The sequence below is a fragment of the Zonotrichia albicollis genome, chromosome 2 (assembly GCF_047830755.1).
Source record: "Zonotrichia albicollis isolate bZonAlb1 chromosome 2, bZonAlb1.hap1, whole genome shotgun sequence".
NCBI classification, from domain to species: Eukaryota; Metazoa; Chordata; class Aves; order Passeriformes; family Passerellidae; genus Zonotrichia; species Zonotrichia albicollis.
The window spans coordinates 14,120,410-14,147,046 of NC_133820.1; the positions used below are offsets into that span (position 1 = coordinate 14,120,410).

General features: G+C 44.4%; 1 protein-coding gene across 2 annotated transcripts in view; it reads right to left on the bottom strand.

Annotated features, from left to right (window-relative positions):
* The window catches only part of KCNJ6 (potassium inwardly rectifying channel subfamily J member 6), a 175,464-nt gene that overhangs the window by 17,850 nt on the left and 130,977 nt on the right, over positions 1–26,637 (bottom strand). For both annotated transcript variants that reach the window (XM_074533913.1, XM_074533912.1), the window contains one exon: positions 23,587–24,507. In XM_074533913.1, coding sequence (XP_074390014.1) covers positions 23,587–24,484 — 898 coding nt within the window. In that variant the 5' untranslated portion in view covers positions 24,485–24,507. The remainder of the gene's footprint in view (positions 1–23,586; positions 24,508–26,637) is intronic.

Consider the following 26,637-nt stretch of genomic DNA (forward strand, 5'->3'; position numbering starts at 1 on the left):
CTCACCCAAATCAGGGCTCCCAGGCTCAGAGGTGAACAGGGAAAGAACTAAACCCAGGAATTTCTGGCTAAAACCATCTGTCTTTAATGTTCACGTGAGTGTTTAATGAGAAATTTTAAATTTTCCTGATTCTAGCCCCAGTGAGCAGCAGCTCAAACCAGCAGCACCTTCCAAGGAAGGACCTTGGGACACTGAGCACATCCAGAGGGGCCAACGAGAGTGGAGAGGGGCTGGGAACACAAACCCTGTGAGGAAGCCCTGAGGGAGCTGGGGGGGCTCGGCCTGGAGAAAAGGAGACTCAGGGCTGCCCCCATCGCTCTGCACAGCTCCTGAAAGGGGCCTGTGCTCACCTGGGGCTGGGCTCTGTCTGCAGCAGCACTGACACACCCAGAGCACACAGCCTCGAGCTGCACCAAGGGAAATACAGGTTGGATAGCAGGGAAAAGGTTTTTCCAGCAGGGGTGAGAAAGTTCTGGAATGGCTGCCCGGGGAGGTGGTGGAGTCCCCATCCCTGGGTGTGTTTAACAGAGCCTGGATGTGGCACTGGGGGCCAGGGTTCAGTTGAGCTGTTGGGGCTGGGCTGGACTCGATGGTCTTGAAGGTCTCTTCCAACCCAGGGATTCTGGGAATTCTGTGAATTCTGTGAATGGGGATTTTGCTGTTCCACACTGCAGACCTGACTCAGATCTCCACAGTTTTACATCTCCATGGGATCCTTGTTAAGTCCCAAGCACTCTAACAGATGTCTGCTCACGGGGCAGCATCCCCTGGCTCCTGCTGGGTTCCTGAGATCTGTTAAACCTCCAGGGTGGAAAAGAGAAATAAAATTTGGCCTGGATTCTTTGAAATCTTCCCAAGTCCTTAGACAGGACAAGGGGAATGACTTTAAACTGACAGAAAGTAAGGTTAGATGGGATATCAGGGAGAAATCCTTCCCTGGGATGGAATTCCCAGAGCAGCTGTGGCTGCCCCTGGATCCCTGGCAGTGCCCAAGGCCAGGTTGGAGCAGCCTGGGACAGTGGAAGGTGTCCCTGCTATGGCAGGGGTGGCACTGGATGAGTTTTAAGGTTCCTCCAACCCAAACCAATTTGGGATTCTGTGATTATCTCCATGTTTGCAGTGGATGAGGTTTGGGTACTGGGGGAGCTCAGGGATGGGTTTATTCCCTCCGGTACTTCCTGAAGAGTCAATCACAACATCTGGGAGGACTCATGGGACAGGCTGGACACAAGGCAGGTGTCGCTCTGATTTTTGAAGATTTTCTAAGCCTTCTGACGCTGACATTCTTGTGGCGAACTTTCTCACACACTTTCTGTAAATAACTCATTGTTTTGCATTCCTTTATAGACAAAGAGAAAGTTGATAGACTGTTAGTCTATCCAGTGTCATTGGAGAGGTGGCCCTGTCACCCTCCAATCCACTTGCACTCTTAGAAAACTATAAATGTTAGAGTCAGAAAATAAACTTCCCTTTTTCTTCACTTTGAGAACAGCGGTGTGTGCTTGTGTTCTTTCATGTCCTATAGTGACATCCAGGCGATAAAAGGGATGTGAGTCTGGGAGATGTTCAAGAAGACATTGGGATCATGCTGAATCCAACCAGCTCTGAGCCCTTCTCTCCTCCCACCACAATAAATTGTTTCCCTGACTGCCAAATCAAGCACCAAAGTGAGCACTGCCCTCACTGTGTGCTCCAAGAAGAGGAGTTTATTTTATCCGGAGAGACAAAAGGAGCAAATACTGTGCACAAAGCCCTTTACCTAAATCTGGGAGGTGCTCTGGGACAGGACAGATCAATAGGGCCACCTTGGCTTCTCCCCAAAGCCCAGCTGAACATCTGGGCCCCGAGGTGAGGAAATGCTCAATCACCACCAAGGCTGAGCTCCTGCCTGGCCGAGCTGAGCTCAGCTCCTCACAGCTGTCTCAAAGAATGAAAACTCTTTATTCACCTTAATGTCACATTTCTAAAGGGAAAAGGGAGACAAACCAGCAATTGCTTATTCCCAGTAGGAATGTGAGTACTGGAAATTATTTGGAAATATAACAACCTCATCCCAACCTAAATCCTGACATTCCACATGGCACATGCTGGGCCCTGCTTCCACAGAGCATTAACTGGAACTCACTCAGTGCAACCCAGATCATTTTGTTCTTGTGTTTCCTATCAATTTTCCAATTACATTTTTATTCCAAATCTGCTGGAAGTGCAGGTCAATGGAAACACAACAATACAGGCACAGAAATTATTTTGCCCGCAAGTTTGCATGAGGATCCAGCAGCCCTGCAGGGAATGAATTATTGAGGCTCAGGAAGAACAGGACCAGCAATATTTGGCTCTTATTTCATGACCTCTTATTTCCTATTTCATGATCTTTCATCTGGAGCTCTCTGAGGTGGGGATTTGTTGTTATTTTTCTTTTCCAGTGGGGAGGTTGAGGAAGGGAACAGTGAACTTGCCCCGAGGCCTCATGGAAGGTGGGCAGCAAGGAAAGGCTGTGGTGAGGATTTGAACATCCTGATGGGCAGGTGGAATTTTGGCCAGCTGGAGTTTTGTTGGTCTTTGGTGGAACCAGGAGGATTTTTTGCCCTGGAGCACTGATTTGGATTTCATTCTCCTCTGCTTTATGGGAGAGTATGGGTGGCAAAAGCGGATGGGTTGTTTGGGGAGCAGGAGGAGAATCAGATGAAACACTCACAGAACACCAAAGTGTTTCCCTGGAGCAGAATTTGTGCTTCCTCAGCCTTTACCTGTTCTCTGTGCAGTGCAGCTCTCTCCTTCTTCTAATCAAGATTGAAAATTCCCTGCCCCCAGAATAATGGAGCCTTTTCCTGGGGTGACATGGGGGGCTGTGGCATGTACAGGGACACCAGGGCAGCGACTCCACCTTCCCCTGTGCCCAAAATTAGCAAATCCTTCGTGTGGGAGCCTTGGGAATCCTCAGTCCCTTCAAATGCTTAATGTGATCTGTTGATTATCATCAAAGGAGAAAATTCCTTGAGTCATAAGAAGGGAGGAGAAGAGAATTTATCTGGCAGCAGGGAGAAGACAATTAACAGACCTCAGAGCAGCCCTGGGAGGGTTAAGAAGTTGTTGCAAGAAAATAATTGGGAAATAATAAATTAATTTCCAATTAATTGGTTGGGTTATGTGGATGCCCCATCCCAAGGCCAGGTTGGATGGAGCTCTGAAGAACCTGGGACAGTGGAAGGTGTTCCTGCCCATAGAAGAGGCTGGAACAAAACAATTTTTAAGGCCCCTTCCAAGCCAAACCATTCTGGGATTCCATGATTGCAAACACATGGTGAAACTGAGCAAAAAATCACCACAAAATATCGTGGTGTGACAGGATTAAATCAGCCAAGGCAAGGAGTGAATCTCTGCTGCACCACCACAGCCCAGAAATGTTTGGGGTTTTGTATTTTTGCTGAAGTCTAATGGCATTTCCTCACTTCCTCCCTCTCCCCACTCACAAAAACATTTGTAGCGCTGAAAGCTTCACTCCATTTCTAATTTGGGAAGATGCTGTGGCAAAGCTCATAACTCTTTTGCTGCAGTTTAGCAGGGTAGTGTTACACAATTTGGCTACAAGAAATCCCTGTAATAAATGACAGCTCTTTCAGCCTCCTGGCAGTGTGAGGCCCAGCCATCAGTCTTGTAAACATTCCCATAACCATTGAAAAGTTGAAATAATTTGGAACTGTGGCTTAACACATTATTAATCACAGAGCAAAGGGTTTGCTGTGGTCTCAGCAGGAATATGGATGTAACCTCCTGTGATTCTCTCAGGTGGCAGCTCAGGGATAAAAGCCCTGTGCTAATGAGTGGACACAGAATTCAAGGCCAGCATTCCTCAAAATTCAGTCAGGTATGAAGGCTTTCACTTAATAAATCCCCTTGGAAATGCAGACAGGTTGTTTGTGTGTCCATGGGGGTGTTTATCACTGAAAAAGGAGGTGATTAATGATTAATGAATCCTTCACTGTCCTGAGTGAGAATGAGAAACTGAGCCAGCCCAGAGGAGGCTCCAGGATGGGCAGAGGGATGGAGCAGCTCTGCTGGCAGGAAAGGCTGGCACAGCTGGCATTGCTCACCTGCACAGGAGAAGCTTTGGGCTGAGCTCAGGGCGGCCTTGCAGGGCCTGGAGGAGCCCCAGGAAAGCTGGAGAGAGACAATTGCCAGGGGATGCAGGGACAGCACACAGGGAATTGGTGAATTTGTGAGGGTCTCCAGGATGAGGGAAGAGATGAGAATCTGACCCCATGTTCTCAGAAGGCTGATTTATATAGATTATATTATATTATATTATATTATATTATATTATATTATATTATATTATATTATATTATATTATATTATATTATGCCACACTAAAACTATACTGAAGAAAGAGGAAGGATACATCAGAAGGCTTAACAAGAATGGATAATAAAAAACAGTGACTGACTCCTCAGAGTCTGACACAGCTGACTGTGATTGGTCATTAAGTAAAAACAATTCACACGGAACCAATCAAAGCTGTTGGTAAACAATCTCCAGCCACATTCCAAAGCAGCAAAACAAGGAGAAGCAAATGAGATAATATTGGGTTTTTTTTTTCTCTGAGGCTTCTCATCTTCCCAGGAGAAGAAATCCTGGGCAAGGGGATTTTTCCAGAAAATATGACAGTGACAGGGAATGGCTCCCAGTGCCAGTGGGCAGGGTCAGATGGGATTTTGGGAATGAGGAATTGTTCCCTGGCAGGGTGGGCAGGGGCTGGGATGGAATTCCATCCCTGCATCCCTGGCAGTGCCCAAGGCCAGGTTGGACACTGGGACAGTGGGAGGTGTCCCTGCCATGGCAGGGGTGGCACTGGGTGATGTTTAAGGTCCCTTCCAGCCCATTCCATCCTGTGGCTCTGTGAGCTCTGCTCCCCCTCACTCTGGGCTGGGATTCCCTTGGGAACAGGCTCCTTGTTTGTGTTTTTGGGCCCAGCAGTGATTCCACTGTCCAGGTTTCCATGCAGCCAAAGGGACCAAAGTCACCAACAAGGCAAAGACCCAAACAAAGCTTCACAAAAACCCAAATCATCCTCTGGCTGCATCACTTGGCTTTCAGGATGAAGTCTGGATGGGAGCAGGTAGCAAAGCTCTCTGAGGGGATGGAATCACTCCTCAGGATCCCATTTGGGATCTTTGGGGAAATTCTCCACTTTTTTGGTGTGGCTGCTTAATCACATGGATGTTTTCTGAATGCAAATGTGTCAGAGTGACAACAGAAAGAACCTTGCAAAGCAAACAACCCCAAGATGAGGATGCCATTAATGGTGTTATTCTCCTCTAAAAGGTTTAATTCACCTCATGAATAATGTGGCAATAATCCCACGTTTCCAGTATATACCTTGCCATGCTCAAGCCAAACCAGCCTGACCTGTGGCACCTTGAGCTCAATTGCTGTGAACAATTCTCTCCAAAGAGGGAGAGCACAGTCAGAGCCCTGACACTTCAAAACTCCGGGATAATGCTGGAGCTTGTTGCTAACAGGAGAGAGATGGAGATTAAGATGACAACCGCGGGAGAAAATCCACTTTGCAGCCTTTTTTTACCCTGTCATCTGTAGGAGAGAGAGCTCCAAGCACAGCTGATGAGGTGTGATGCTTGAGAGGAGAAGAGTTTGGATTTGCAAGGAGCTCTGAATGTCTTGTTTTCCCACCAGTGCTGCCATCTCCCTTGATAAGCTCATTTCAGAAGTTAATGGAGCAGATCCTTCCTTCCCTGTGCTAATGCTGCATTGTGCTGCTTCAGAGGGGCAGAACAGCACCAAAGCAATCTGCTCCTGGAGCCCTGCCCTGCCCCAGGAAACAGGGAGCAGCCAGCAGGGACCATCCAAAAACCCAGAATCTGAGCAAATCCTTCTGGGGAAGGAGTGGGGCAAGAGGTGCCACCACCCCCTCTGGTTCTGAGGGGTAAAAATGATTTTACTTTACAAAAATGATGCTACTGATGGAACAAATATTCCCCAGGAGTGGAAGAGCGTTGAAGGAGTCCAAGTTTGGCATCACCACCACTCCTCCACCCAGAGCAGGTCCCTGTGCTTTGGACTGCACGCTCAGAGGGAGGCGTGAAAAGCAGAGAGGGATAAATTGCTTTTTGCTGTTTCCCTCAGCTGTGCTGACTAAACAGACAATTCCCTCTCCTCTTTTGGTGCCAGCACGTGGCTGTGGTCGGGGCTGAGAGGGCAGCAGCTGCTCTGGGCTGTGAGGGGGAGGAGGATGACCCAGCAGGGCCCTGCCACATCAGCTGCGACAACTTCAACTGGGCAATTCTAATTTCAATTTTAATTTTAATTTTAGCCTGCTGCTCTAAATCAGTCTCCAAGCCAGGGAGAGACACTGGAGGAGGGATTGTGCTGCTCTCCCTTTGGCTTTCCCTTGCCATGAGGACGCAAACCAAGCTGACCACAGCAGCTCATTCAGGAGCAGCAGTGAATGGGCAATCAGGCCGGGCACTGCCACACAGAGCAAAGGGTCAGACCTCACTGCTGCAGCTGAATTCTGCCCCCACTCAGGCTCCAGACAGGCCATCTGCTCTCCAGAGATGCTTTCCACACCAAGAGCTTAAGGCTGCTGGTGGTGTTTTTCTCCTGAAGGAAGATTTTCATTGGAATTAGTCCAGAATTAAGGATTTTGGGCAGGTCTCAAGAGCAGCTGGTGGTTCCCCTGTATTTCAGGTGAATTAAATGACTTTGGGCCCTTCTTCATCTCCTACCCACAGCAACACAGGCCATAAATCCAGGGGTCCAATCCATGCAGGATGCCAAACACCTCACCTGCCATTCCATCCCTAGAGAGAATCTAAACCTGTGCTTGTGTTCAGGGTGATCATTCTGTGGGACCCAAATAACCATGGATTGCTCCCATCCTGGGGAAAGTGGTCAAAAATGGAACTTTTCTGTTTGTACAGAGGCAAGACTGAGGAATAAACTCCTGTGACAACTGAAACTCAATAGCTGCCATCAGAAGTGCCAGGTATTTTTAACTTTATCTTTTTGAAACAAACACAAAATAGAATAGATCAAAGTTAAAAAAACAACAGCCACCACAGCTAGTATACAATTCTGCTGATGAAGGGAAGGGATGGATGACTTCTGATATAAAAAAACCCAACTTTATATCCTTTTCCTTTTTGTCTGTTATTTTTCTCTTTCCTCTTCAAAGGATGGCAGAATGTCAGACTGACACAGCATCAGGTGTAATCCTGAGCTGAGTGAAGGCTGTTATTTGATTAAGGGGTTTGACAGGTTTTGAAACAAGGAATGAATGAACCTGGAAGATTTAATTCATTACAAGTGTAGGTGCTGCATAACGCAGTTTGCATGAACCTTCCCTGCTGCAGCAGCTGGAACATCCCTCACTTTCTGATCCTGCTGAATTCAGGGGAACATCCCTCCACTTTCTATTCCTCCTGAATTCAGTGAAACATCCCTCCACTTTCTATTCCTCCTGAATTCAGTGAAACATCCCTCCACTTTCTGTTCCTGCTGAATTCAGTGGAACATCCCTCACTTTCTGATCCTCCTGAATTCAGGGGAGTATCCCTCCACTTTCTGATCCTCCTGAATTCAGTGGAGCATCCCTCCACTTTCTGATCCTGCTGAATTCAGTGGAACATCCCTCACTTTCTGATCCTGCTGAATTCAGGGGAACATCCCTCCACTTTCTGTTCCTGCTGAATTCAGTGGAGCATCCCTCATTTTCTGATCCTGCTGAATTCAGTGGAGCATCCCTCCACTTTCTGTTCCCACTGAATTCAGGGGGACTGAGCAGGACTTGTGAAGGGGCAGCTAATGAGGTGAAAATGCAGGGAGGTGGATTCAGCAAATGAAGCCCTGCAGTGATCTGACAGCTGCTGGGGAAGCTCCGTGGAAAAGGAGCTGAAACACTCCCAAAACACTGAATTGCTTTGAGATTAATTCCCCATCTCTCAGCTCAGTGGCACAAAGTGAATAAACCTGAATAAACCACTGTCCCTTGACAAAGCCTCTGCTTGCACAGGGGGCTGCTGCAGAAACTTGTTGAAACTCAGTGAAGTTGATTAAAGCCCACAGTGTGTCAGCACAGACACAGAGCTGGAGGTGAACAGCTGCAGGTCAGCACTGAAGGGATTTTTTCCAATTAAAGTATTAAAATTTCCTTTTTCTGTGTCCAATATGAGGGGCTTAGCAGCTGGGTGGGAATCAGGCAGTGGATTAGGCCTAATTACTCTTGGCTGTGACAAATCAGGGCTCTGGGTGGCAGATAAGGAGATGGGATGGCCTTGTGCAGCCTCCAGGGGGAAGTTTGGTTCATCCATTGCCTTTTTTTAATAGTATTTTGTATTTTGGCTAGAAGAACACATTATTTAACACATTTTGGCTCTGAACATTAATACATTAATACCCAAGTATTTTTCCATTCATCCAGCACCAGGAAGGACTGGTCCCTAGTTTTGTTTTTTTGTTTTATTTTTTTTTCCTGATGTAAATTCAAGTTTGGATCACTGGGCTCACTGTGGAACAGACAACATTTCTGAAATGCTTTGCAGACACAAAAAACATCATCATAAATACAGGTGTAGTCTGGCCCCAGAGAGAAGGGAGGCTCAATCCTCTGGTAGAAGTGAAGGAATCTCTTTTTTCATTCCTGAGAGTTGACTTCAGCAGCACCCACGCGCTGTTCCTTGTGTTGGAAACTTTAATAACTTCACTTGAAAATCCTGCCTTTTTGATGGCAGTGGAAATAACATGACTTTTAAACAAGTAGAGGAGACTGTCATTGAAGTCGAGCCAGCTACGTGGGAGTCAGATGATTAAGGTAGATGTGGTGTAGGAGGGGAGAAATACTATCATTTGGAAAAAAATACTGTATTTTGAACAGGTTTAATGTTCTCTTCCAGGAAAGGGGGGTTGTTATTATTAAGAGCATCACCAACATTAGATGCAGGGCTTGATTCTCTGTTGATGTGCCTTGGCTGTAATTGCTCCCATCCATGCAAATTGCCTAAAAATGAGTCTCAGTTATCACTGAGCTGTGCAGCTGAAGTCTGGGGGAGCTGTGTGCTCACTTTTTCAGGTGTGGGAACAACGAGGGACAGGGTGAGATGGGAGGGAGGGACCTGCTCTGTCCCCCTGGGCCACGCCAGTGTCTGTGTCACACCAGGGATCCATTTCTGAGCCTGCCAGAAAGTGCTCCATTCCTGTGGCCCAATGTGAGTTTTATCTCAAGGCTGTGTGATGCTGTTCCTTTATTCTTTGGGCAGAAATTGCTGCTCCAGCAAGGATGTCTCAGGTTACAAGATGTAACAGGGGCTGTGTGTTCTATTCCCAACTGTCAGAGCTGGGGCAGTTCTCTGCTGTTCCTGGGGCAGTTTTTCCTTTCTCTCTCCCACAGCCAACCCTCCCTCCAGGAGATCTCTGCTGTCCATGGCCACTGAGTGTCCCTGCAGGGCTGAGCCAATCCCAGCATCCCATGGGGAGATGCTCTGCCCAGGGGAGGAGCCAAGCATTCCTACCTGGATCCAATCTGAGGTGCTGGGACAGCACAGCAGCCTTTGCCCCCTGCATTGCCAGAGGAGCAGCTTTCTGCTGCCCTGCATGGCCAGAGGGAGCCCAGGCCCATCTGCAGCAGCCCTGGAGCTGCAGAGGAAAACTCCCCCCTTGTGCAGGATCCCTGCTGCAGCAGAGCCACAGCTGGCACTGCAGGAGGGCTGAGCCCCCGTGGGATGGGGCTGGGACACCGCCCTGACACACAGGGGACAGGGTCTGCTCTGACTCTGGCAGGGTTGGTTTGTATCACTGCATTTAAATTTTATTTTTATTTTCTTCCCGATAAAGAACTGCTATTCCCATTCCCATATTTTTGCCTGAGAGCCCCTTAATTTCAAAATTTTAATAATTCAGAGGGAGGGAGTTTTGTACATTTTCCATTTCAAGGGAGGGTCCTGCCTTCCTTAGCAGACACCTGGCTTTTCAAACCAAGACAAAGAATAATTCAGCACATGCCCACAGCAGCAGGAGCAGCTGGAGGGCAGAGGCAGCAATGTGGGGTTGATGCTGAAAGGTTCTGTTCTTGTTTGAAGCAGGTTCCACCTCTGAACCTGCAGCCCCTCTGCTCCTCTCTTTGCTGCCCATCCTGCTTTTTGGAGCATCTCCCCTCTTTCCTTCCCATCCTGCTTTTTGGAGCACGGCACCTGGGCCGGGCTTGTCACTGCTTTCTCTCTGTGGGATCAAGCCAAAGCCAAACGAGGCCAAAAGACTCAGATCTGAGCATTTGCCCTCCTCAGAATCTGATTCCAATGTGGGAGAAAATTGCGTAATGTGAAATTTGGGCGTCCAAATTCAGAACTTGAATTACTGCTCACATTTTTTTCATAATCAGGTGATCTTTCATTCCATTGTTCTGACATGAGACAGAAGGAAGGAGGTAGAAAACCTGCACCAACCTCGAATAAATAGAATATCTGAGGTAGATTTAGTGGGATAACTTTTGGTCTGGATGTGAAATCTCAGTGCAGTGATTATGCAAAATCCCTGGTGATGATGTGGTTAGACCTGACTCAAAGCAACAAATCTTTCTGCTGACTTAGTGAACACAAATGCTCTCACATGCCCTGAAAACTGCTCCAGCTCAGGATCTTGGCATTTTGAGGCAAAAAAAGTGTCCTCTGCCTTCCAAAAGGCTCTGTTTTACCCTCAAAATGCTTTTGTGCCACAAACAAACCCTTCTGCACCAGCAAATTTCCTTTTCCCCTCCTTGACGGATTTGTACAATTTGTAAACTGGTAGGAAAAGAAGATAAACAATAATCTGTGCTGAAAATGCTTTATATTGAGCAGATACTTTCTTTCTCAGCACAATTATTGGTCTCTGAGTCTACAGTGGAGAAATTGGTTGATATTCAACCTTAACCCAAATGAAAACCACGAGGTGCTCTGTGTTAGAAACGAGTTCTGATTTATATCAATCCCTCTGTTTTCCTCCAACCTTTCATCCCACACATCCACAAAAAGAATTAGAGGACCTTGTTACTCATTTTGCCAGGGATTTGAGTGACCATTTGCATTTGAGTGGCCGTTTCCTGGTGTTTGTTGCAATCTTACGAACTCAGAGCTTTTCCAGCAATCTGTGGCTCAAAACTCACTGAGAAAATCACATTTCTTCCTTGACAGACTCCAACTGTTCTCAGGGTCTCTTTAACACCAAGCCTTTGGGCTCACAATAATGAAAAAAAAAAGCAAGATTTTACAGCCTGGAGAACAGAAGGGAACTACCCCAGCACAAATAATACTTTTTTACAAGATTTCCCAGCCTGAGCTGACTGTAATTACACGACATCTATGGAAAACACAGTTGCTGCCTAATGCCACCACCTGCTTGGAATATCCTCTTTATATCAGCATGGTTTCATCATTTCCTTCCAGTGTGATGCCACGGGCTCTCATGATAAACACTTTATAACACATATTATAAAACACCAGCATGGATTAATAGCACAACCTGCATTTTCTGGGCTTTCACGGCCCCCGCTGCACACCAAGTGTCATTTTTGTGCCACCACATCTGCTCCTCCTGCTCCTTTTGTCCAAACAACCTACAGGTAAGTTGTGAGTTTTGTCCATTTGAGTAAGTTCTGGCCATCCCCCATTAAATTGCTTTAAAATGGATTTTTCCCTATCTCCTCCAGTCCTGCAGTAAGTAGAATGGTGCAGATAAGATTTGTGGTGCTGTGTTCACCTGGAAGGTGTCTGGATGAAGGGAACTGCTCTCCCTGTGACATCCCTGGGCTGGGGATCCTGACATCAGCCTGGGGATGCTGATATCCCCCCGCAATTTTGGGGAATTGACACTGAAGGATGCTACTCCAGCTCTCTAAGCGCTGCCCGGAGTTCTGGGGGTTCCATGGGGTCCCTCCTGCATCCCTGAAGGACAGTGCTCACATTTTGGTGTCCTCACCTCTCCCAGGTGCCTGTGGGATGCTGAGGGAGGAGAGAGGGGTCTGGTAACCTGATATGGATGATATTGATAAAATATTGTGCAATCATGGAATGGTTTGGGTTGGAAGAGGCCCTGAAGGTCACCCAGTGCCACCCCTGCCATGGCAGCGACCCCTCCCACTGTCCCAGTGTCCAACCTGGCCTTGGGCACTGCCAGGGATCCAGGGATGGAATTCCAGCCCAGCCTTGCCCACCCTGCCAGGGAACAATTCCTCATTGCCAACATCCCATCTAACCCTACTCTCCCCCTTTTTTGTTTTTATTTTTGATCCTTTCCCATTTTTCCTCAGTCCCACAGCTCCCTTTTACTCTCGGTGCAAATCAGCCAAAAAATTCAAGAATTTTCACCTCTGTCTTGGCTGCTGTTGCATCCCTGGGGATTTATTTCAGCCCCTAAAGATGCTCAGGCTCATTTTGTGCTGCCCTCAGGCTGTGTCCATGTCCCAGTGGGTAAATCTGGAAATCAGATCTGGCTGAAGAGCGAGGCTTCAACAGCCCCAGCCCCTCGTGCCCTGGCTGTGGTGCAGCCCTTGGGGGGAAGGTGCTGGGCAGAAACTGCTCTGATTATTTAAAGCTCTCTGTGCATTGGATTCTGGCCACTTTGTGGACATCAGTAAAGCTTGGCTGGTGTCTTTCCCCCATTAGAGGCTCTTCAGAAGACTACTTTGAAATTTTAAGATTCTCTGTGTCCTGGATCCTGATAGCAAGAAGTGAAAGAGTTTAATCTGCACAAAAAATTCCAGGGGAACCCTTGGAAATGTTGTAATTTTTTTTTTCTCCATGTTACTCTGTTCTGCTGTGTGTGATATTTATAGAATATAATGAAAAGAGTTTTGGGAGAGATGTGATCTCTGTCTTGGCTGCCATAAAGAGAATCAGCCCTGAGATCTGTGTTTTCAGGAATCTCTGCTCCAGTTCTCTTTCCAATGGAATTCTTAGCCCATATTTATGGGGTTATTTATTCTGTTATCTTTCCAATGGAATTCTTAGCCCATATTTGTAATTTGTAATCTGCCACACCTGCTGGAATTTTGGCTTTTGGTTCCTTCCTTGATGGCAGATTAAGCATCAAACCACAGATGATAGATGGAAAGCATGGTGAGACGGATGAACTCAGAACCCAAGGAAGGGCAAAAGAGGAAGGAGAATTTCCATGGACTGAGATTTTTGTCCATTCCAGTTTGTACAATGAAATATTCCAGGTTTGTTGGGTCTGTCCCTGTGGAATGGCTCTTTCCATCCATCTGCAGGACAGATTTCCTGAGGGAAGGACACCCTGCCTGGATCCACCCTTCCTCCTCCCATGGCTGTGAAGTCACCTCATGGTTTTGCAAAGCCAAAACTTCCAGTGTGGGCACTTTATCCAGATTATAAACATTCATCTGCTTCTAACCTCCCATTTGCCTCTTAATTAGAGCCTTAATTGCTTTTTCTCTGAGGCCATTGAGGAGCTGACAGGCACAGCACTGCTCAGTTCAGCCCTTTGGGGTCCCAATTCAGAGGCCACCAGAGACTGAGTCCTGCTCCACAGCTTTGGATCAAAACTGTGCATTAAACCTTGGATGGTTTTGGACTGAATTTCTATCTCTAGTGGCTTTTGAATGCTTGATGGGTATTTTATATCCCTTTGGAGGGTAAAGGAAGAGGTAGCAAGGTTAAAATTCATGTTTTATGCCTCAAACCTTGGATCTTGACTAATTATGAGGGGTTTAAAGTCCTGGTTTAGTTGTGACCAAGCCCTGATGGGAGTGCCTTAAGGAGGAGATTCAGCCCTTGACTCATGGTTGGAAAAGAGCATTTTCCTTAAAATGCAAAGCAAATCCTCCTCCCCTTCACAGCTGTGGAGCTGGGGCTGCTGTCTTTGAGGCAGATTTTTGGCCAGACAGGAACCTTTGACTGCCTCAAAACCTTTGGCTTTGGACTCTTCTGCACTTTTTCATGGCATCTGTCACAGCCCTATTGGCAGCTGGAGACTCATTGCTGCACTTAATACCTGAAAAAGTGGCTAATTTGTTGTCTTCCCACTGGAAAAGGGGATTAATGGAAACAGAATTGGAAAACGATGAAAATGGATGGGGGTTTTTCCCACTCTGGAGAATCGAAGTGTAATAAATTAATACTATGCAAGGTTGCAAAAAAAAAAAAAAAAAAAAAAAAAAAAAAGAAAAAAAAAGCAGCTAATGGCTGGTTAAAAAAAGTGCCAGCACAATTTAATTGGAGTGGCTGACTCATAAATCTTTGAATCTTTTTTTTGTTCTGGTGGTGCCTGGCAGCTCTGCCACAGTCAGATGGATTTATTTTTCTTTAGGGAAGTCCCCCTCTCTCTCTCTCTCTCTCTCTCCTCCCTCCAGTTCACACTGGTCTGCAGCAGTCAGAAATGGGGAATCAAAGTTGTCAGCCTTGGTGTTGTTTAAGGCTGGAAGTCCTGCTAGACACAGTTGTGATGGTGATAATAATGATAATAATGACAATTCAGCAATTGTTTGTAGCTGGGTTATTTTGCTGGCAGCTGGAATCTCAGGGAGCCTCTCCCAAGGAGAGAGGAGCAGCCAATCCATGGCCAATCCACGCTGGACACTCATCTCAACCTCCAGAGGGGCAAAAAGATGTTAAAGACACATAATCCACAATTTTTTCAATGGTGACAGAGGAGAACAATGAGAGCTCTGAGCTGGGCTGTGAATTTTTCAAAGCCGTTCAGTTCTTCGCAGTTATTAAAAACAAGGAGGAGCCAGCTTGGGGTTTTATCATCACAGGCAAATTTAGGCTGGAGGGGATTTCTATCCGCTTATGTGATATCAGGCACATCCTGATATCCTCTTGGGTATCCTCACCCTCTTGCAACTCTGTTCCTGACAAATCCCTGGAACTTTGGCTCCCCTTTTAGCCTTGGCCCCTGCCATGGAAGGTCCTCCACAAGAAATTTGGGAGCTCTGACCTCACTTTGCTCCTGGTGGGAGATAAATCCTGATCAGACCTGCCAGTGGAAATTATTTTTCCAGTTCATCACTTTGTAAATTCAAACTGCTGGGAGGAGCTTACAAAACACCCCAGAGTGTGAGGTGCCCTCCCCACTACTCATTTCTGGCAGGTTCATGGAATTCAGCCAAATATTCCCTCTGAATTCATTTATCTAAATCAAATTTTAGCATTCCTCAGGTATCTCAAACATGTTCCTCATAAACATTGGAAATTTGATTTTGGAGATCTCCTTCCTTTCTGCTTTGTTTTGGATGTTTCTTTAAATCAGGTTTCATTCTGGGATATCTCATATTTAACAATCCTGTATTTATTAAAATCCTATTTTTTAAAGATAAAGGTTTATGCCATTCTACAGAAATCCAAACTAAGGAAAAAGTGTCAAAATCAGGAAGAAAAGAAATCTTGGAGAGAATTGTGACTTTCTTTAAATCATTCTTGGGAATATTGGGAATGAAGGAGAGGGAGTGAGCGAGCAAGGGCAGGGAGTCCAAACTTTGATTTTCCTTGGAATGCTGTGAATGAGACCACTGAAATCACTGCTACTCTTTGTGATTTGTTTTTCCTTAAATCCTCTGAGGACTTTTTTCAGAGGCCTTGGGAGTCCCAGGAACTGTGCCATGATGGGAGTTTTTAGTGCTGGCAGCTGCTTTCTAGGATAAAAAATTTAATTCTAGGATAAAAAATTTAAACTCATGAATTTTCTGTATTTTTTTCATGTCCCTTTTGTAGCCAGTGGTGTTTCTGCAGTCCACAGCCTTGTTCTTTTTAATCTATCAACTGCTGAGTTTGAATTTCTGCTTTAATTCACAACTTTGCTCATTCTTTAAACTTTTAGGTCACTTTTGGCTTTACAACTGCTGCTCTATTCAATTTTGTGACAACTTTCTGCTGAAGGTGAGTTATCCTTCTGCTCACATTCTTTAGAAACAGATGAAAATATTTGTAATTTTAGAGGGGCCTTCTGGTTATCAGGGTGTGTAATGCAAAGTGATTCCAGACTCTTAAAATCTTCTTAAAATCCTGTGATTTCAGACTCTTAAAATCTTAAAATCCTGTGATTCCAGACACTAAAAATCTTAAAATCCTGTGATTCCAGACACTTAAAATCTTAAAATCCCATGACTCCAGACACTTAAAATCTTCTTAAAATCCTGTGATTCAAGACACTTAAAAAGCATTTGGAATCACAGATTTTCGGAAAAATTTAAGTGTTTGGGATGACAGGATTTTAGGGAGAAGAGTTTATGTGTCTGGAATGACAGGATTTCAGGAAAAGTTTATGTGCCTGGAATCACAGGATTTTAAGTAGAGTTCAAGTGTCTGTAATCATAGGATTTTAAGAAGAGTTTAGGTGTCTGGAATCACAGGATTTTAAGGAGACGCCTAAGGAGTTTAGGTGTCTGCAATCACAGTATTTTAAGAAGAGTTTAAGTATCTGGAATCACAGATTTTAATAAGAGTTCAAGTGTCTGGAATAATGGGATTTTAAGAAGAGTTCAAGTGTCTGGAATCATGGGATTTTAGGAAGATTTAGGTGTCTGGAATCACAGGATTTTAGGAAGTTTAAGTATTTTGCATCAGAGGATTTTAATAAGAGTTTAAGTGTTTTGGATCACAGGATTTTAGGAAGAAGAGTTTAGGTGTCTGGAATAACAGGATTCTAGGAACAGTTTAAGTGTCTAGGATCACAGGATTTCAGGAAGAGTTTGAGTATCTGGAATCACAGGATTTTAGGGCGTGTGGAAGTGTCTGGAATCACAGGGTTTTAGGAAGAATTTAAGTGTCTGGAATCACAGGGTTTTAGGAAGAATTTAGGTGTCTGGAGTCACCATATTTTAAGAGGATTTTAAGTGTCTGGCATCATGAGATTCTAGGAAGAGTTTAAGTATCTGAAATAATGAAGTTTTAAGAAGAATTTCTGTGACTGGAATCAGAGGATTTTAGGAAGAGTTTAAGTGTCTGGAAACAGAGGATTTTAGGAAGAGTTTAAGCATCTGGAATCACAGGATTTTAGGAAGAGTTTAATATTTGAAATCACAGGATTTTAGGAAGAAGAGTTTATGTGTCTGGAATCACAGGGTTCTAGGAAGAATTTAAGTGTTTGGGATCACAGGATTTTAGGAAGAAGAGTTTAGGTGTCTGAAATAACAGGATTCTAGGAAGAGTTTAAGTGTCTGGAATCAGAGGCTGTTAGGAAGACTTTAATAGTCTGGAATAATGAGATTCTAGGAAGAGTTCAGGTGTCTGGAATCACAGGGTTTTAAGATGAATTTATGTGACTGGAATCAGAGGATTCTAGGAGGAGTTAAAGTATTTGGAATCACCAGATTTTAGGAAGAATTTAAGTCTTTGGGATGACAGGATTTTAGGAAGAAGAGTTTAGGTGTTTGGAATGACAGGATTCTAGGAAGAGTTTATGTGTCTGGAATCATGAGATTCTAGGAGGAGTTCAAGTGTCTGGAATCACGGGGTTTAAAGAAGAATTTATGTGACTGGAATCAGAGGACTTTAGGAAGATTTTAAGCATCTGGAATCACAGGATTTTAGGAAGAGTTAAGGTGTCTGGGATCTCTGGATTCTAGGAAGAGTTTATGTGTCTGGAATCACAGCATTTTAAGAAGAGTTTAAGTGTCTGGAATCACAGGATTCTAGGAAGAGTTTATGTGTCTGGAATCATGAGATTCTAGGAAGTGTTTAAGTGTCTGGAAGCAGAGGATTTTAGGAAGAGTTTAAGTGTTTTGGATCATAGGATTTTAGAAAGAAGAGTTTGAGTGTCTGAAATCATGGCATTTTCAGAAGAATTTATGTGACTGGAATCGGGGGATTTTAGGAAGAGTTTTAGTGTCTGGAATCACAGGATTTAATGGTCAATGAAGAAGGTGCCAGCCCAGCTTCTGACTGTGCCTTCCTGTTTGGAAAACAGGAGCAGGGCCAGAGTAAAGCAAATTTTGGGATGCTGTCACTGCTCTGGCCATGGAATAGTCTGTGTAGGCTCAGCAGTGATGAGCAAAGACAGGATTTTGGGGCACCTCTCAGTGCTTGGCCCTGGTTTAGGAAGGAACAACGTTGTGGGAGTGTGGAAAGAACTGGAACTGCCCTTTCTCCGTGCCCAGAGAGATCCTGGAGGGATTGCAAACACAAAAGGTGCAAAATGAAGCTCTTCTTGAGCAAGTCTGATACGTGGTCAGCACAGAATTATTTCATAATATCTGATCTGTTGGGTAATCCCTAAATACCTGTCTTTTAGAGATCTTACCTTTTAGTATGAGTTACTGCTTGAATCTGAATATTATATTTGAACACTTAGGGCTGAGGGAGCAGCTGGAGTTGTGAAGAGCTGAGGAATTAATTGGTGAGGAAGGTGTGAGAGATGGACAAAAAGCCATTCTCAAACATTCATAACAGGTTTGCAAAGTACAGCACTACCCAGAGAATAAAGCTGTTAAACAAATGTGTAATCCCTTTTCCCTGAAAGTGAAAAACAGCAACACTTTAGCTGAAATATTCCTAATCAGCACCTCCTTTTTATTTCCCACAAACACTGCTGGCTGATTTCTTGCTATTCCTCGTAGCTTTGACTATGGTGAAATTGTAATTGCCTCCTCTAAGTCTCACAATCCTCTTCAGCAATGGAACTCATCTTTTTCCACCTGTAGAGAAATCTTCCTGAAGGAAACATGAAATGAGATGGGAATTCCTTTCCCTGCTGGCATTTAGCACCCCCCTCCTGCTAATGCCTGTAATTTTCTGTGTGAGAATAAATAACAGTGGAATGCTTCTTTGTTAGACTCAGTAAAATTAAAATGGGATGGAAGTGAAAGGAATTGCTGGCAGCTCCAGGGAAGTGGGGACGTGTGAGAAGTTAAACCTTGTCCAAGTCTGGCACCCAGCAGCAGGAGATGTTAAAATTCCTAAAAATAGCAAGGAAAGCTGCAGCCTGGAGAGCCCTTGTGGTCTGATCATTTCTGGAATGAAGATGATCCAGTTTGGAGCAGAAGCCACTTGTTCCTGACCCTGCTCAAACTGCACTTCAGTCACATCCTGCAGCACAATGAAACCCACTCATGTCCTTTGTCTTGCAGGAACACTCAGGTGGGAGAAATCCTGGTGTTTTTCTTCCTGTCACCCCCGTGCCCTCAAGAAGCACTTGGAGAGGATAAATATTTCTTCCTCGAAGAGCAGTAGAAAATTCAAGTGAGAAACTCCAACCCCAGTGATTTTTATTTGGAGAGAGAGCAGAGTCAGCTGAGAGGTTTTGAAGGGTTGGAACTGCTTAAATCCATATCAGAGGGAGATATTTGCTAGGATTGGGCAAGGCCAAGGGGTAAATGCAGCATTTCATCCCAGAGAAATCAAACCTTCAATAAACCAGTCAGTGAAAAGGGCTGCAGTAAAGAGGGCAACAGCTTTATACAATATTTGTCTGGTTGATAGCACCGTTTACTGTATAAATAACCATCCAAGTGAACATTTTATTGCTTTGCACACATGTTTTCCACAGCTGGCAAGTGTGGTTGTTTCTGTGGCTGTAAAACCTCCTGCAGATGCTGCTCTCAAAGCTGCCCCAGTGCCAGAATTGTAAATAAACCGTATTCTGAGTTTATTTGTAAAATTATCCCTCTGAACCTGAAGTTCTCTGGCTGGCTTTGTTGCTTGGTTTTTTGCTTTTTCTTTTGACAGCTACAAACGTGCAGATCATTTTCTTTCCTTGGAACTGTTCAATGCTCAAATGTTTATTTTTAGGCAGAGGGAATTGCCAGAGTGTCACCAAGTGCATCCCAGTGGCCAGATACAACTTCACAAGTCTTGGTCAGAATTTTCCTCTTTCTCACCCTTTTCTCCCCTTTTTTTTTTTCATCTCTCTCTTTGAGTTTATTTCTCAGTTTCTCTTGCTATTGTACACTACCTGACCTTCTCACTGCATCTTCCAAATTTAAAAGGCTTTCCTTTCCTCCTTATGGGTCTATTTCCCTATCAGAATTATACATTTGCTTAATTTTTTTAAAATACCTACTTTGCTTGTGATGATAAGACTTCCCTTAGAAACAGATTTCACCAGGTGAAAAAGGCTTAAAAAATTTAAGCCTATGGCTAGGATTCAATTATCATAAAATATTCCTAACTGTAGATTATTTTACATTTAAAACTCTGGGAAATGGAGGCTGCAAAATGTGGAAATACCAGATGTGTCCTCCAGCTGCAGTGAAGTTTGGTTGGATTTTTTTCCCCATTTTCAAGGCTCCTCAGTGGCTCCGCAGCAGCCTAATGTGCTTTTGTTGTCCCAAAATCAATGTTTTTGGACACTGGAGAGATGTGCACCACCACCAGGAAAAGCACAGAAATAAATCTTTGCAAAAGTTTTATCCTTTGATTCCAAAGAGATATTTTTGAATGTTGTGGTAAATAAATACATTTAAAAATGCATATTGAAAGGATCCATAACAAATATTTTTAAAAACCAACCTTATTTTGAGTGTTGGATGGTGCTGGATGAAGGAGTCAGGTTGACTTCATGTTTTTGGAATATGCTTTGCTGAGGATTCTGCCCTCAAATTCATTTTCATGGTAGAGAGAATGGGAATAACCAAGGTGTAGGGATTATCCCTGGGATAATACTTTGTTATGTGCCTTGGAAAAAACACATCCACTTCTTTTTGCATCTCAGGAAGTTGTGGCAAAGCTTCCATGGGGAATTAAAGGGGTCCTTGAGTTGAACTTTCTGCTGAATTTTAATTTGGTTCATTATTTTAATGCCATTTAAGAAAATGCATTATTCTTCATTTCCTGTCCTAACACACAATGCAGAATTCCCATGACAATCCATAAAAATTGCGTTTCATACAACAGATAAATGTGATTTTGGAGCACTTAGGGTGGAAAGCATTATAAATGTATTTACCTGTTGAGTCAAATTTAAGCAGAATCAATAATTAATAACAACATTAGCAAAGGTTTACCCTTATCATTTCCCATTTTTTTTTCTCATTGAAGCTGTCTCTGAGTGGGGAAGCTCTGAAAACAGATAAAGGATTGTTTTTCCTGCTCAAATTTGGGAGTGGCTTTGCTGATGGGTGACACAACCTAATGACCTCAGTCTGGTCTGGATCCCTCAGCAGTGACACCAAATGAGGACACTGCTGTAGGTGACATCACATTCTCCTGGCTTCAGCTTTTATAAATTTATAATTTTGGATTCCATAACAACTCTGCTGGCAGGAGTGCAGGGCTGGGCTTTGCTGCTGGGAGCAGCTTCTTTCCCTGCTCTCACTCTCTGCAGCGGGTGGGAGAAGGAAAGGTGAATATTTGACTGCCTAAATTGGCTTTCAGTGTTTGCCAGGATGCAAATAAATATAAACATTTGTAATATTTGTGTAAATTTGTGTGAATATTTGTAAATTAAAAGAGTGGAAATTCCAAGTGCTGGTAGAAGGTTGGACTGATTGTACCTTCAACAAAAACCACTCAGTGCAAGGGGTCAAAGCCCAGCACAAGAAGCTACTTCTGCACAAATATGTTTTAGATTTTGTGCTGGTAATTCTGACATTATGTGATGCCCTCTGCTCATATCTCACTCAGCAGGAGACTCTACCCAAACAGAACAGCCTAAAATGTGAAATGGAGCCATCCAGTGCAGGGGAAACTCTTTAATCCTGGATATCTTCCGTGACTTTCCAAACCACAGCATTCAGTTTCTCTCTTGATAAGGACTGGAGAGGTTTGAGATAACGAGAAATGTGATTTTATCTCAAGCCCTGCCAGCCCAAGCAGTCTGAGGGGTTTTGTGCTGCAGTGGTGGCTGGTGATGGGTGAATGGGAGAGGTAGCCAGGCCAGAGCAGCAAATAAAACCCCTGGGAGAGAGCCCTGGGATGTGCAGGGGTGAAAACGAGGTGAGAGAAGGGGGAATCACAAATAGAGAAAGATGAGACTCTCAACCAACAATTCCACATTTGCTGCACTGCAGGAATATTCTGCCTTTTGATCCTGTAGGTGGTTTTGGTGAGACATTTTTTATTCTGCCACTACTTGCCAATCACTTTGCTGGAAAACACAGTGCTCAGCAAACCTGAAAATATCCCCCACCCCCTTGGGATGTCAAGTTCCTTCAGCTGCAGTTCTGAGATCTCAGGATGGTTTCAGGGAACAAACAGCAATTCCCTCATTGTCTCACCCCAAGGTGGTGCAGATGTTTGAAATCTCGGTGCCTATTGCACAGATCAGGAGCTCTAAACATTTCATCTTGATTTCTCTTCAGTACCACCTACTTCCTGGAAAGCCTTGCATTTACCACTTCAAATTCCCTGCCAAGTTCCCTTCAGTTTTTGTGTTGTGTTTTTTTTTTTTTTTCCCTCTGCTCCATTTTTGTCTCACACGTTTATTATATGGTGACAAATGCAGTTTTCTTCTGACACCACATAATAGATGTGTGAAACACACACACACACACATGTTCTAGTAAGAGACTGCTCTTTATTTCCTGGCTCCAGTTGCAAAACATGAGTCAGGGTTGGAAAGGTTGTGCCTCTGTCAGAGCTGTGGAATCCACGTGCTCAAACTTTCCTGGGTTTTGCTGCAGTCCTGGGGAAAAATGGCAAATCTCATTGTTATATTTCTATAATCAGTGTTTTCTCATCCCCCAAGCACATCAAATCTTCATTTTATAATAGCCATTTCTATGTGTTGATTATATTTACTCATTTCAGGCATTGATGCTGTTATTAACAGGAAAAAAACACCTCCAGCTTCTAAAACACAGATAAAAGTACCCTCCTGGCTTTAATACAAAAAAGAAACATTATTTTAGCGGCGCATTTGCTGTGGATTTCAAGCACTTTTTTTTCCCCTGCACCAAGTGATTTCTGCTGTTCTGCTGCATAATTGCAGGTAACAACCACCCAGCATCTCCACGAGACTCCGGTGACACAACATTCCAACACTGTTTGTACATCCCAGCTTCCAGTGTTCTGTGCACTCCTGTGGGGCCCCCGTGAAACACCAACTCAGATGAGACCTTTTGTGAGCTAGAGTGGAACAAGCCCCACGTTACAAGTTAAAACAAAAAACAAAGAAAACGAGCAGGCAAAAAAAAAAACCTAAAAAGAGAGAACTGAACACATCATCACTTCCTACTGGATCCAGCCTTGGAATGCCACAGGGCTGGCAGTTATTCTGCAGATACCCAGGAGTGATTGGAAGCAGCAGGACCACGGTGCTTCCACGTTAATCACAAACAGAGTTTTTGCATTGAATTTTTTTTTTTTGGTTGCTTTTCCCTAAGCAATTTTATCCCACAAGGTCCCTGTGGTTGAGCTGCTCCTGCAATAGAATGACAAATAACTGGGTGACATGCTGTGAAAAATTCAGAAAATGAGAGATGCTATCCCATTTTCCAAGCAGAGCAGAAACAACACTAATTCCGTTAGGCAAGATGGAACAGACAATTAAACCGGGCATGCTTTTAATTTTGAAGCTCACCAGAGAACGAACTCCTTTTTCAAACGCAACGACTGTGGAAGTGATTCCTTTAAAATGAAGCAAAACCACTGATTTTCCTTGCTAAAATTAAAGCATTTACCTCATACAAAGTATAAGAAATGTTACCTGTTGCCTCCACCATTCCTTCTAGGATTACAACAATTTCTAGCTCCTCTTTGGGCAACTGGGCTTTGGAAATCTCCCAGAAAGGACTCTGCTGGTTAATCTCATGGCTGATGATCAGTGGTGAAACCAAAAAGAGACGATCATCCCCTGTGTAATAACCTACGTTGATATCTGTCTGGTTGAGTGGTATAAATTCCCCCTCCTTTGTCTGTTTGGATTTGATCAACTTGGCTCGTATTGATGCCTCTACAATGTGTGAATTCCTAAGGTCTCCTACTCGGAACATCAGACACAGCTTTCCATCCCGCATGGAAATGACTGCGTTTGTAGAAAAAACCAAGGTTTCTGCCCTCTTCTTGGGTTGGGATATTTTCACAAACATGCAGCCAACCATGAAGGCGTTGACGATAGAACCTAGGACAGACTGCACTAAAAGCAGGATAATTCCCTCGGGACACTTGTCCGTGATGACCCGGTAACCGTACCCAATGGTGGTTTCGGTCTCTATTGAGAATAAAAAGGCTGAGACAAACCCATTGAGGTTGCTGACGCAGGGGGTCCACGTGCTGTCCCCTATGTGATCCATGTCCCCTCGCATGTAGGCAATGAGCCACCAGATCATGCCGAAGAAGAGCCAGGTCACCGTGTAAACCATGACAAAGATCAGCAGGTTGAACCTCCACTTGAGATCCACCAGGGTGGTGAAGATGTCAGTCAAGTACCGGTAAGTCTCTCTGACATTCCCGTGGTGGACGTTGCATTTCCCATCTTTCCGAACGTACCTCTGGATTTTCCTCTTGGCACATTCCTTGCTGATGTTTTTTGGCAGATCCTCTCGCGCTTGTTTGGGCAACTTTGGTTGATGGATTGTGACAGGGCTCTCGATGTCCTGCTCCATTGAGTCTTCTTCCAGGACGTTGGCTGCCATGGAAAACAAAAAACACATGGAAAAGTCATTATTCCTCTTGTTATTGCTCTAAGTCAACACACAATCTTTTCCTGTGTTAATCAATAAAATGATCATCCTTGTTCTTTGCTAAATCCATTGTGTTTTGCTAACACAAAAATTGGACGCCAAGCACCCTCCGCATTTTATTGCTACACAGAAATAAAATTAAAGCAAACTCTCGTTTCTTATCAGGTCATCCTACCCACACCCATATTTAAATTTCACAAGATGGGTTTAAGCAGATATTCCTCCCCCCCTCGCCCCTTTGCAGTTTAATGAATGAAATTTTTTATGCACCAAAAACGATCTTAGAGAGATAAAAGATATAAATGAGGCAATGGATTCACTTGGGGTTGAGCAGAGAAAATGAGCTATTGCTGAGCTATTTTTTCCCATCAATTGCATTGCTGTGGGGAAAGTATTAAATAAGTACAAGGAGTTTTTTTGGTTTTTTTTTTAAAGCCAACAGTTTTTAGAAAGAACCAATCCCCCTCTTGTTGAAGGAAAGTTGTAATATCTATCAAGAGCAATTCAAGCACACTTCCACAGAAAATCAATGTCTTGCTGATAATGAGACAAGGAATTGTGTGTCCTTCTCCCAGCAACCTAAAACCAACGGTGCTTCAGATTTCATTTGAATTCACTGTGCCTCTGGCCTTTAATTCAAGTGTACCTTGTCCTCTAATGATCTGGGCCTTTTTTTTAGTTTCCCAGCCTTTAGAGATAAATAGCTTTGTTATGGTTGTGTGCCAGGGAAAAAAAGTGTGCACTGAGGAGGAGAGTGCCTTCAATGAATGTGTTTTGCATGGTGCACATGCTGAGGTCTGGGGTAATTGTTGTTTTCAACTGATTTTCAAATCCTTCTGTTTTCTGGGGCTTCTTCCTGCAGGAATTTCAGCTCTTGAATTCCTAATTCTTTCTCTTCTGGCTAGCTGCTGTCATTCTTCTGCCAGACTGTGAAGAGAAAAGTCTTCTGGTGGGTCTGCCCAGGTGCTTGACTTTGAATAGAGAATTTCAGAATGGTTTGGGTGGAAAGGGATCTTAAAATCACCCAGTCCCCACCTCATGCCATGGTCAGGGACACCTTCCATTACCCCAGGTTGCTCCAAAACCTGTCCAACCTGGCCTTGGACACTTCCAGGGATGGAGCAACCACAGCTTCTCTGGGCACTCTGTGCCAGGGCCTCATTGCTCTCACAGGGAAGGATTTCTTCCCAATATCCCATCTAAAAAGCAGCACTGCTGTGATTTTGTGCCATTCTTTATGGAGTGTTGCTCTCACTTGGGTCAGTGTGGCTCTAAAAGCCTTTTCCACTCCTAGAACCATGTGCTGTGCAGCAGATCCTGTGTGGAGTCTCACAGCACCTGTAGAGAAAGATCACAGAGCCTTGCAGAGTTTTACTGAAATATCCAGGGGAAAAAGGGGTTGTAGCCTGGTTGTCTTTCCTTCTGACCTGTTCCTCTTTCAAAGAAAGTCTCAGAGCCCTCCAGTAGCACAGAATCTGAGAGCAATTCCATGTTTTGAGGCCGTGCCCCCCATCCTGTCACCTTTTCAGCTTGCTGTGTGTCTCAGGAGAGCCTTATCAGGGCTGAAGGCAGCGGCAGCACTGGGAGCTGTGTCCCAGGGCCCTCAGTTCTGAAGGAACTCCCTCAGCCAGTGACAGTGTGCCTGCTTGCATTAGCCCTGATGCTGGGCAATGCATGACAAAACACAATCAAAAGGCATTGCAGGGTCTTTGTGAGGCAGACTTAAGCCAAAGCCAGAAAATTTGAAGTTAAGGCTTCACATTTTATGCTCAGCTCTCCGTTGTGCCTAAGGAAATTCCAGTCCACAGGAGTTATCACATCACTGCAGCAACAGAATCCTCAAATAATTATGAACAACCTCTGAAGGCTCTGGCTTTTGAGGCTTTATGTTAAACTACTAATGCTGATATAATGGGGTTCATTATCTTTCAGGCATTATGAATAATTTGCTTTTCCTTCCCAGTCAGAGCCTGGCATGGACACAGAGACCAAGAGTGTGATAATTCTGTTGGTTTGGAGCACATTCCTTACTCCTGGCCCTGCTGTGAAAGGGAATCATGTCCCAGACCTTCCTG